This window comes from Babylonia areolata, chromosome 1, assembly GCF_041734735.1.
Source record: "Babylonia areolata isolate BAREFJ2019XMU chromosome 1, ASM4173473v1, whole genome shotgun sequence".
In the NCBI taxonomy this organism is placed as follows: domain Eukaryota; kingdom Metazoa; phylum Mollusca; class Gastropoda; order Neogastropoda; family Buccinidae; genus Babylonia; species Babylonia areolata.
This window is the reverse complement of record NC_134876.1, coordinates 31,777,107-31,790,244: the sequence shown is the minus strand read 5'-3', so window position 1 is coordinate 31,790,244 and position 13,138 is coordinate 31,777,107. Positions and strand designations below refer to the sequence as shown.

General features: G+C 44.4%; 1 protein-coding gene across 8 annotated transcripts in view; it reads left to right on the top strand.

Annotated features, from left to right (window-relative positions):
• The window catches only part of LOC143281845 (cilia- and flagella-associated protein 337-like), a 172,181-nt gene that overhangs the window by 132,081 nt on the left and 26,962 nt on the right, over positions 1-13,138 (top strand). For all 8 annotated transcript variants that reach the window (XM_076587099.1, XM_076587091.1, XM_076587116.1 and 5 more), the window contains 5 exons: positions 3,038-3,200; positions 5,075-5,178; positions 7,597-7,761; positions 8,443-8,598; positions 12,909-13,093. In XM_076587099.1, the coding sequence (XP_076443214.1) occupies positions 3,038-3,200; positions 5,075-5,178; positions 7,597-7,761; positions 8,443-8,598; positions 12,909-13,093 (773 nt within the window). The remainder of the gene's footprint in view (positions 1-3,037; positions 3,201-5,074; positions 5,179-7,596; positions 7,762-8,442; positions 8,599-12,908; positions 13,094-13,138) is intronic.

The window sequence follows — 13,138 nt, the reverse complement described above, 5'->3', positions numbered from 1 at the left end:
ATTCAGTTATATTTTACTATGACATTTCAATAATACAATGTTATATCTCGCATCTTCAATATTGTAAAAACTGTGTATTCTTTGTGTGGATTATATTGTGCTTTGAGTGCCACACTTTACACATTCTTTTTGCACGTCAGATCAATTACATATTTTTGTCTTTGGTTGTGCACGTTGCTTGGATTTCTCGTATTACCAAGATTGGCAGTCTCGTGAACTTGTCCAGCAGTTAGTGTTACGCGAAATGTTCTGGGCGTGTTGACGCCAGTCCAACACCCGTCTTTCCACCCTCACTTATGTAAAATACGATGTCCCAACAATTGATCACAAAGTGTTTCGACAAAAGAATTCATAAGGAAATGACGAAGGTTTTATACGATACCCGAACAATTGTTATGATGACGTGTAAAATTGATAAACAAAGGTTTATGCGATTTCCCATAAATGAATGATCAGGTATTAACATATGAAGTCAAAGGATTCGAACATGAAAATATAAAAGGATTCGTATCGTGTCTCAACAGTTGACAATCCACAGTACAAACAAAGGGTTCCGATAGTGGTCTGAAGGTGTGGCCTGAACCACAAAATATTAAGACAAAGGGCTCATACATTAAAAAAAAAAAAGATTCATGCGATGCTCCCAACAATTAACCATCCAGTCTTAAGACGAATGTTTCATGGATTGCCCCGACAGTCAAACATCAACTCATTTAATCATCAAGTATTAACACGAAATATCCAAGAAGTTCTAAAAAAAAAAAATTCGGAAAAAATGGGGAGCTGCCGGGAAGTCATTCAATGTCCCAACAATCTATCATTGAGTATTTTGACACAGGGGCTCCAAGGTAAAAGACAAAGAATGTACCCTCAAGTGTTAGGATTAAACTATAGTGATAAACAAAGGTTCATACATACGTCCCAGATGTCCCAGAAATTAACCAGCACGTATAAAGACAAGTAGTTCATCAATGAAAGACAGGTGATTTATATCTTGCCACAACAGTTAACTTTCCAGTCTGAAAACGAAGGGTTCCCAGGCCAGCTATCCGTGAAGACCTAAAAACTTTAATCATTCAGAATAACAATAAGGGTCACAAGACAAAGTGTCCTAATGATACCCTTCACCCTTTCCAACCCGCCCTACACACACCACACACAACCACTCCCCCCACCCACCCTACACAACCACGCACAACCACTCCCCCACCCACCCACCCTACACACACCACACACAACCACACCCCCCACCCACCCACCCTACACACACCACACGCAACCACACCCCCCACCCCCCACCCTACACACACCACGCACAACCACTTCCTCCACCCACCCTACACACACCACGCACAACCACTCCCCCCCATACCCTACACACACCACGCACAACCACTCCCCCCCCCCCACCCACCCTACACACACCACGCACAACCACTCCCCCACCCCCACCCTACACACACCACGCACAACCAGTCCCCCACCCCACCCTACACACACCACGCACAACCAGTCCCCCACCCCACCCTACACACACCACGCACAACCAGTCTCCCACCCCCACCCTACACACACCACGCACAACCACTCCCCCCACCCCACCCACCCTACACACACCACACACAACCACTGCCCCCACCCCACCCTACACACGCCACGCACAACCACTCCACATCCACCCACCCTACACACACCACGCACAACCACTCCCCCCACCACCCACCCTACACACACCACGCACAACCACTCCACCCACCCCCACCCTACACACACCACACACAACCACTCCACCCCAACCCACCCTACACACACCACGCACAACCACTCCACCCCAACCCACCCTACACACACCACGCACAACCACTCCACCCCAACCCACCCTACACACACCACGCACAACCACTCCACCCACCCCCACCCTACACACACCACACACAACCACTCCACCCCAACCCACCCTACACACACCACGCACAACCACTCCACCCCAACCCACCCTACACACACCACGCACAACCACTCCACCCACCCCCACCCTACACACACCACGCACAACCACCACCCCCACACCCACCCTACACACACGACGCACAACCACTCCCTCCACCCACCCTACACACACCACGCACAACCACTTCCTCCACCCACCCTACACACACAACGCACAACCACTCCCACCCACCCATCCTACACACACCACGCACAACCACTCCCCCCACACCCACCCACCCTACACACACCACGCACAACCACTCCCCCCACACCCACCCACCCTACACACACCACGCACAACCACTCCCCCCACCACCCACCCTACACACACCACACACAACCATACACCCCCACCCACCCTACACACACAACGCACAACCACTTCCACCCACCCACCCTACACACATCACGCACAACCACTCCCCCCACCCACCCTACACACACCACGCACAACCACTCCCCCCACCACCCACCCTACACACACCACGCACAACCACTCCCCCCCACCACCCACCCTACACACACCACGCACAACCACTCCCCCCACCCCACCCACCCTACACACACCACACACAACCACTCCACCCCAACCCACACACCCTACACACACCACGCACAACCACTCCCCCCACCCCACCCACCCTACACACACCACGCACAACCACTCCCCCCACCACCATCCTCGCACCCTCACCCCACCCCACCAAAAAAAAAAAGAAAAAAAGAAAAGAAACGAAAAATAACCCCCAAAAAAACCCACCTCAAGTATTATGACAAACGGTTCACAAGTGAAAGTCAACGGGTTCATAAGTAAAAGAAGAGTTCACACGATTCCGCCCCTACCCCCTAAACATCGAGCCCTTACAGTATAATATATTTTTTTTTTAAATGATTAAAATAAATAAATAAAAAGAGCGAGGAGGTTCTCTGGGTCCTTGGTCCGGTCTCCAAGGTGGCCGGGTGGGGGGCCAACACCTGGCTGACACCCCACCCCCACCCTCCCCTGACCGCCGCTGCCCCCCTCCCCCTTCCTCCCCCTGGACAGGTGATCAAGGTGTGGGACGTGAAGGAGCACCTGCTGCTGCAGACGGTCATCCTGCAGTTCCCTAGCAGTCTGCACGCCCGCATGCCGGAGCACGGCCAGTTCCCCCTCCACCTCCAGCCCTCCCCGCACGACGCGCTCCTCGTCAGCTGCAACGATTACATTGGTTAGTGGGTGTGTGTGTGTGTGTGTGTGTGTGTGTGTGTGTGTGTGTGTGTGTGTGTGAAGGAGAGAGGGGGAAGGAGGGGGAGTTGGGGTGGTTAATGTGTTGGGTTAGGTGGGGGTGCGAATCTCTCTCTCTCTCTCTCTCTCTCTCTCTCTCTCTCTCTGTCTACATATATATATATATATATATATATATATATATGTATGTGTGTGTGTGTGTGTGTGTGTGTGTGTGTACATAGAAAAATACGTGACTAGACTTCACAAGTTCATTGTATGGTGGTGTTCATGTGAGGTGTGTAGAAAGAAACTGTCTACGACTGATTTCAATTTTCGAAAAGATATAAATTGTGTATATGTTGCATCTGGAGCCTACTGTGCTATTGGTAGCTTTCAATTTGTTTTAAACTTTGTAACATACTTGCGTGGTTAGTTGTTCGTGTGTGTGAAGTTTCAGCATTATAAACCCCATCTAGACCCTCTCTCCCAAGGGTAACCTTACCATCATCCTGACAGCGTCGATAACTTTCTTCTTCTGACTGGAAACTGTGTCCAAGCTGTCGTGGTTATGATTGTAAACTCAGCCCAGTTTGCAGTTCTCTCTCACTCTCTCTCTCTATCTCTGTCTCTTTATCTCTGTCTGTCTGTCTGTCTGTCCCTCCCTCTCTCTCTCTCTCTCTCTCTCTCTCTCTCTCTCTCTCTCTCTCTCTCTCTTACATACAGCTCCAGCGCAGACGAAAGAGTTGTTCGGCATAATCATGACAGAAAATGAAGATATGATACTTTCACTTGCAAAATATGTATATGAGGCAATAAATATACGGAAAACGTCCGTCATCGATCCACATACTCATAAATCAATTAAAAATTAGTATGGGTTCTATGAGGAAAAAAAGCATAGATAAAAAAGGAAGGTCTACATTTGAGTGGTCAATCAATCTCGACATTGTAATTATTTGCTGTGTTCGTATTGATGTGATGGGTTTTGATGTTAAGGTATAAATAATTATTTCAGGGTTTATATGTACTTTAGTATGCGTTTGTGTTGATATGATGTGTGTCGATGTTACATGCGTAAATATTTATTAAATGATTTATCTGTACTTTGTTTTCTATGTACTGTCACACGTACTTTAAGCAAATGACAAAGTGCCAAAGTGTCGTAAACCTCTTATTAGTTTATGTTGTTTCAATTCTTTCTTTTTTTCTTCTTCTTCTTTTTTTTCTGTTCCATTTTATCTATTTTGCATCATTTTGTACGGATTACTACCTACTGTGTCACCAGAGCTTTTCAGTTTATGTCATTAAACATTTCAGTGTTCAGTGCTCTCGCTCTCTCCCTCTCTCTCTCACACACACACTTTCTCTCTCTCTCTCTCTCTCTCTCTCTCTCTCTCTCTCTCTCTCTCTCTCTCTCTCAGTTGTTTTTAGAAAAGGTGTGTATTTAGGAATTAGAGAAAGATGGACGTATGGCGGGGTTATAATGCCTTATCATAGACATCCATCTCTGTTTCGACTTTCCTTGCTAATATCATCAACAAATGAAACCATTGTAAAACAGTTCGCTATATACTTGTATAAGGCATTCAAAATCCGCAGTTTGATATGTGATTAATTGTGCTTTTTGTGTGTACATGTGCATTGCTAGAATTGTAGTTAAATGTTTTCTGTTCCACATTGTTCTGGAATGTGACAATTTGTGTTCACTGATCCCCTTCATGAGGGGCCACGGCCTTTATTGAATAAAAATGTTCGTTCGTTCGTTCGTTCTCTCAATTTGAAATGCATCCGTCCCTTGTGTGTGCAAACAATTCTGAGAGGTTTCTGACACGGCAGTGCCATTACCTACCTCTGTAACATGTGGTGGTGTTCCAGGAATGCTGAAGCTGGGCCGACCAGAGCCGCCGTCCAGCAACGCCATGCCTGTCACCCATGACACCCAGCTGTGCTGTGCCATCTACAACACCTTCTTCAAACAGGTCACACACGACTTGCTTCTTGGTGGTGTTAGTGTTGGTCATGGTTTTGTTTTTCAGTGGTTGTTCACACGCAGCTTGGTCGCTGTTGTTGATGTGGGTGTTGATGATGTTATATGTCTGTCTGTGTGTGTGTGTGTGTGTGTGTGTGTGTGTGAAATCTGATTGAATGACACAGGAAACGAATGATGAGCGCCCAATGGCAGCCGTCAGTCGGCTCTACGCAGTTGTGCAATTGATCCCGTGTCTGTAAAGCGCGTAGAGCTTGATCTCCGACCGAGGATAGGCGCTATATAAGTATCCATATCAATCAATCAATCAATCAGTGGTTTTGTTATATAGTAAATGTTTACACACAACATGATCGCTGTTGTTGGGTGTAGGTTTTGGTGATGGTTTTGTTATATAGTAGTCGTTTACACACAACATGGTGACTGTTGTGGTGTTTGTGTTGGTGGTGGTTTTGGTATATGGTAGTTATTTACACACAGCATGGTGACTGTTGTTGGTGTTTGTGATGGTTTTGTTAGAAAGTAGTTATCTACACACAACATACTGTTGTTGTGTTGTGTTGGCGATGGTTTTGTTATATGGTAGTTATTTACACACAGCATGGTGACTGTTGTTGGTGTTTGTGTTGGCGATGGTTTTGTTGTATAGTAATTATTTACACACATCGTGGTCACTGTTGTTGGATGTATGTGTTGATGATGGTTTCGTTATAATTGACTCACTTGTGTAAGCAAAGTGAGTCTATGTTTTAACCCGGTGTTCGGTTGTCTGTGTGTTTGTGTGTGTGTGTCTGTGTGTCCGTGGTAAAACTTTAACATTGACATTTTCTCTGCAAATACTTTGTCAGTTGCTCCTCCCGCTGTTCTTTTAGAGGGTGTTGTTGCTGTTAGCAACAGTGGTGGCTGCGGTGGTGGCTTTCTTTTATTGACTCACTTGTGTAAACAAAGTGAGTCTATGTTTTAACCCGGTGTTCGGTTGTCTGTGTGTGTGTCTGTGTGTCCGTGGTAAACTTTAGCATTGATATTTTCTCTGCAAATACTTTGTCAGTTGATACCAAATTAGGCATAAAAATAGGAAAAAATCAGTTCTTTCCAGTCATCTTGTTTAAAACAATATTGCACCTCTGGGATGGACACAAAAAAATAATGAAGCCTAATTATATGCAAACTGCATTTACTGTTATATTTATATTTTTTGTATTCTCTAAACTTGGCACTTTGATCTGATATTCTGACCCAACAACAAGAGCAGTCATTATTATCATTTTTTGTTCAAACAGGAACTTCTTTTGCTAAGCATGGAAGTTTTATTTATTTTTGCAAACGTTTTGATGCAGATAGTAAAAAAAAAAAGGGAAATTACTCTGTAATTAATGCTAGGGGACTTAAGCTGCTTTAAACTGATCTTTCTCATCTTAAACATTACATTTTGAAATTATACTCAATACATAAAAAGCTTGTGTGTTTTACTCTCAGTCACAAGTGAGTCTTGAAGGCCTTGCCTCTCTTGTCTTTTATTGTAGTTGTTTTTGTTGCTCATGCTGTTCGTGAAGGGCTGGTGACAGCGGTGGTGGTGGTGGTGGTGGTGGTGGATTTCATTTACTGTTGAACCCGTTGTCCTTGAGACTGATGCTGTTCCTCTTATTCATCCATTTCTTGTTCTTCTTCCCTACTTTTTCTTCTTCTTTCGGTATCAGTATCAGTATCAGTAGCTCAAGGAGGCGTCACTGCGTTCGGCCAAATCCATATACGCTACACCACATCTGCCAAGCAGATGCCTGACCAGCAGCGTAACCCTACGCACTTAGTCAGGCCTCTAGATTTTTTTTAATAATAAAATAAAATGAAATAAATAGATAAAGCAACAAAAAATGAATAAAATAAAATAAATAAAAAAGAAATAATAGATAAGTACATAGAAATACTACTACTAATAATAATGATATTACAACATAAATTTTTGGAACTTGCGGGTGTGCATATATATATATATTTGTATACATGTGTGGGGGGTTTGGGGTGGGGGATATGGGCGTATGTGTGTGTGCTTGTACAAGTAAGTGTGGGGGGAGGGGGTAGGGGGTAGGGGGTGTGTGCCGTGGAAGCTGCGATATGTAGCCTAGAAATGAGTGTGTGGAGGATGGGGGAGGGGGGTGCAGGGTAATGTGTGTGTGTGTGTGTGTGTGTATGTGTGTGTGTGTGTGTGTTGGTGCTCATGTACGTTTATGTGTATTTGATTGTGCTTTCATATCTGTGAAACTGCATGTCTGTTGCATATCTGTTATGTATATGTATGTGTGAATGTGTGTCTGCATGTTTCACATTTATTTGCTCATTTATCATCTTTATCCTCTTCTTTTTCTTCTTTCAGTAAACCAGCACGTGATGTTGTTGTGTGAGGGGTTTACAGGTGGTGACGGGGTGTGACTCGTCCTCCATAGCGGTGTGGGACATAGAAACGGGCAACAAGTCCATCGTCTTCTCCAACGCTCACGGCGACGAGGAGATCACGTGCATGGTGTTTGACGAGACCATGAGGCGCCTCATCTCCGGGGCCAGGAATGGCACCATCAAGGTGGGCCCTGCAGCCACTCCGGCCATGTGTGTGTGTGTGTTGTCTGTGTCACTGTGTTGCCACTTGTTTGTGCTGCGTTCTTTTGTATGGAGCATTGTGTCAGTGAGGTGGTGCTTCTTTGAGATGTTTGGATACCTTCGTTTCTGGAAACGAGACACTTCATCGTTTCCGTCAGTTGCAAAAGACTGAGGTATCCAAATATATATCCAAACATATGTCTGCCGCCTCTTTGAGATATATATTTGGATGCCAAAGTCTTTCGCAACGGAAACGATGAAGCGTCTTGTTTTTCTTGGGTGGAATACAGTTACGTATGTAGTGTTACTCATTTTTGCTCTTGTGTATGCGTGTGTGTCGCGTATGTGTGTGGAGGGGGCATGGAGGGCAGGTATGGAATTTGAAGAACCGGCACAACCTGCATTAATGTTTGTACCTACAAGTATATACACATCCCCATCTTACAGAAAGCGTGCGTGTTTGTACATCACTACATGTGTGCGCGCATGTGTGTAAGTGTGTGTGAGTGTGTGTGTGTGTGTGTGTGCGTAATATGTGTGTGTGGTGTGTGTGTCGGGAGGGTGGGGTAGGTATGTGTTTGTGTGTGTTATGTATGTGCGTGTGTCTGTGCGCGCGCGTGCGAGCGTGCGTGTTTCACTGTTTGTGCACGTGGTGTGGGGGCAGGTGTGGAACTTCCAGAACGGACACAACCTGCACAAGCTGGAGCCGGCGACGGGGGAGGCGGAGGTGACGGGCATCCTGCCCGTGCTGGACAAGAAGGTCATCCTGGCCGTGGGCTGGAGCCGCCTCATCACCTACTACGATGACTCTGACGCTGATGTACGCTGGTCACGCTTCCTCCGCTCTCTTTCCTGTCATTATTGTTCTGTTTGCCTTGATCTCTTTCTGTCCCGAGCCGATTCACCCAACTGCTACGATGATGCTGGTGTCAGTCAGTTACTACATTAGTTACTACACTTCATTCGCTCCGTTTCTTATTATTCTTGTTTTGTTGTGTTTTGTTTTGTTTTAGTATTTTTCTGTTAGTTGTCGCTTCATCACCTACCATGATGACTCTGACGCTGATGTCAGTTGGTCACGATTCGCTCGCTCTGTTTGACGGGCGCAATAGCCGAGTGGTTAAAACGTTGGACTTTCAATCTGAGGGTTCCGGGTTCGAATCACGGTGACGGCGCCTGGTGGTTAAAGGGTGGAGATCTCAGGTCAACATATGTGCAGACCAGCTAGTGCCTGAACCCCCTATGTGTGTATACACAAGCAGAAGATCAAATACGCACGTTAAAGATCCTGTAATCCATGTCAGCGTTCGGTTGGTTATGGAAACAAGAACATACTCGGCATGTACACCCCTGAAAGCGGAGTATGGCTGCCTACATGGCGGGGTAAAAACGGTCATACACATAAAAGCCCACTCGCGTACATACAAGTGAACGTGGGAGTTGCAGCCCACGAACGCAGAAGAAGAAGAAGTTCGCTCTGTTTCCGATCATTGTTTTGTCATGTTTTTGTTTCCTTCAGTACGTACCTTTTATGTCAGCTGCCGCCTTGTCCCCTACTTCGGTGATTGATGCAGATGTCAGCTGGTCACGCTTCGCTCGCTCTGTTTCCTGTCATTATTGTTTTGTTAGCTTCTGTTTTATGTTTTGGTCGCTTTCTCACGCTCTGTTTCCTGTCATTATTGTTTTGTTAGGTTCTGTTTTATGTTTTGGTTGCTTTCTATCAGCTGCCGCATCAACTACTGTGATGATTCTGATGCTGATGTCAGTTGGTTTACTGCACTTCGTTAGCCCTGTTTCCTATTTTAATTGTTGACTCACTTGTGTAAACAAAGTGAGTCTATCTTTTAACCCGGTGTTCGGTTGTCTGTGTGTGTGTGTGTGTGTGTGTCTGTGTGTCCGTGGTAAACTTTAACATTGACATTTTCTCTGCAAGGCATAAAAGTAGGAAAAATTCAATTCTTTCTAGTCATCTCGTTTAAAACAATATTGCACCTCTGGGATGGGCAGAAAATTTTTTTTTAAATGAAGCCTAATTATATGCAAACTGCATTTACTGTTATATTTATATTTTTTTGTATTCTCTAAACTTGGCACTTTGATCTGATATTCTGACCCAACAACAAGAGCAGTCATTATTATCATTTTTTGTTTAAACAGGAACATCTTTTGCTAAGCATGGAAGTTTTATTTATTTTGCAAACGTTTTTGGTGCAGATAGTAAAAAAAAAAAGGGGGAAATTACTCTTTTATTAATGCTAGGGGACTTAATTTGCTTTAAACTGATCTTTCTCATCTTAAACATTACATTTTTGAAATTATACTCAATACATAAAAAGCTTGTGTGTTTTACTCTCAGTCACAAGTGATTCTTGAAGGCCTTGCCTCTTTTGTTTGCTTTGGTCTCTTTCTATCAACTACTATGATTCTTCTTCTTCTTCTGCATTCATGGGCTGCAACTCCCACGTTCACTCGTATGCACACGAGTGGGCTTTTACGTGTATGACCATTTTTACCCCACCATGTAGGCAGCCATACTCCGTTTTCGGGGGTAACTACTATGATGATTCTGACGCTGATGTCAGTTGGTTTACTGCACTTCGTTCTCCCTGTTTCCGATTTTAATTGTTATGTTTTTGTTCTGTTTTTGTGTTGGCCTCTTTCTGTCTGTTGCCACCCTATCACCTGCTTCGATGACTGTGCCGCTGATGTCGGTCGGATACAACACATCGTTCGCTTTTTTTTTTTTTTTTTTTTTTTTTTTTTAGTATTGTTCTGTTTCGTTTTGTTTGCTCTGTTTCTGTCTGTCTGTAGTCTTCCTGTCTATCTCTCTTTCTCTTGGCATTGCTACTGTCTGTTTGCCTATTTGTCCATCTATCTCTGTTATCTTTCTGTCTATCTCTCTTTCTCCTAGCACTGCTACTGTCTGTTTGCCTATTTGTCCATCTATCTCTGTTATCTTTCTGTCTGTCTCTCTTTCTCCTAGCACTGCTACTGTCTGTTTGCCTATTTGTCCATCTATCTCTGTTATCTTTCTGTCAATCTCTCTTTCTCCTAGCACTGCTACTGTCTGTTTGCCTATTTGTCCATCTATCTCTGTTATCTTTCTGTCAATCTCTCTTTCTCTTAGCACTGCTACTGTCTGTTTGCCTATTTGTCCATCTATCTCTGTTATCTTTCTGTCTGTCTCTCTTTCTCCTAGCACTGCTACTGTCTGTTTGCCTATTTGTCCATCTATCTCTGTTATATTTCTGTCTGTCTCTCTTTCTCCTAGCACTGCTACTGTCTGTTTGCCTATTTGTCCATCTATCTCTGTTATCTTTCTGTCTATCTCTCTTTCTCTTAGCACTGCTACTGTCTGTTTGCCTATTTGTCCATCTACCTCTGTTATCTTTCTGTCTATCTCTCTTTCTCCTAGCACTGCTACTATCTGTTTGCCTATTTGTCCATCTATCTCTGTTATCTTTCTGTCTATCTCTCTTTCTCCTAGCACTGCTACTGTCTGTTTTGCCTATTTATCCATCTATCTCTGTTATCTTTCTGTCTATCTCTCTTTCTCTTAGCACTGCTACTGTCTGTTTGCCTATTTGTCCATCTATCTCTGTTATCTTTCTGTCTGTCTCTCTTTCTCCTAGCACTGCTACTGTCTGTTTGCCTATTTGTCCATCTATCTCTGTTATCTTTCTGTCTGTCTCTCTTTCTCTTAGCACTGCTACTGTCTGTTTGCCTATTTGTCCATCTATCTCTGTTATCTTTCTGTCTATCTCTCTTTCTCTTAGCACTGCTACTGTCTGTTTGCCTATTTGTCCATCTATCTCTGTTATCTTTCTGTCTGTCTCTCTTTCTCCTAGCACTGCTACTGTCTGTTTGCCTATTTGTCCATCTATCTCTGTTATCTTTCTGTCTATATCTCTTTCTCCTAGCACTGCTACTATCTGTTTGCCTATTTGTCCATCTATCTCTGTTATCTTTCTGTCTATCTCTCTTTCTCTTAGCACTGCTACTGTCTGTTTGCCTATTTGTCCATCTATCTCTGTTATCTTTCTGTCTGTCTCTCTTTCTCCTAGCACTGCTACTGTCTGTTTGCCTATTTGTCCATCTATCTCTGTTATCTTTCTGTCTATATCTCTTTCTCCTAGCACTGCTACTATCTGTTTGCCTATTTGTCCATCTATCTCTGTTATATTTCTGTCTATATCTCTTTCTCCTAGCACTGCTACTATCTGTTTGCCTATTTGTCCATCTGTCTCTGTTATCTTTCTGTCTGTCTCTCTTTCTCCTAGCACTGCTACTGTCTGTTTGCCTATTTGTCCATCTATCTCTGTTATCTTTCTGTCTGTCTCTCTTTCTCTTAGCACTGCTACTGTCTGTTTGCCTATTTGTCCATCTATCTCTGTTATCTTTCTGTCTCCCCCTCTTTCTACCTCACTGTTTTTCTCGCCTTCGTGCTTGTGCATAGACAAACACATACGTTCATGTACAAACACACACATTCGCAGAAAGATAATTTTGTTGAAGAAGGAGTTGCTGTTTGAGGTGTAGGTGAGTAACAGCGACACCACCAGCAGTGGTATCATCACTAACGTCATCACTACCATCATCGTGATCCACAACACCCCACTTTTATCATCATCATCATCGACATCATTAACACCATCATCATGATTATCATCACCGTCGTCGTAACCATCGACGACTTAAGATTTAAACACACGCCCTCCCCCAATCTTCCCAGCCACTCACCGCTTGAGAATGTGAGTGGTGTGTGTGTGTGAGAGAGAGAGAGTGCGTGCTTGTGTGTGTGTGTGTGTGCATGTGTGTGTGCGCGCGTGCGTGTGTGAATCATTAGAATCAGCATCATATTTGTTTGTCATCAAAAACCATAAGTAAAGGTTCACAGCCACAACAGTTCAGGATAGAAACAACCAAACTGAATAGATTATGTGTGAGTTTATAACCTGATGTTGACTTTGAAAACATTCATTTAAAGGAATTCCGGTCGTCGAGGTTGTACAGGGTCGTGTGTTTACACATATAACTGACTGTATCAGTGATATCAATGTGTGTGTGTGTGTGTGTGTTCGTGCATGCGTGCGTGCGTATGCTCGTGTGTGTGTGTGTGTGTGGACACAGAACATGTACGTGACGGCCAACTACAACTGGAAGGGGGGTCAGCTGCATGACGACGACATCCTGACGTGTGACCACTGCCCGCCCCACTATGTCGCCACTGCCGGCTTCGACGGCGAGATCATCGTCTGGGATCTGGAGACAGAGAAGGTCTTCGCCAGGCTGCGTAAAGGACAGCGCACCAACATGTGGGTGATGCTCTGCAAATATACATGCGCACACACACACACACA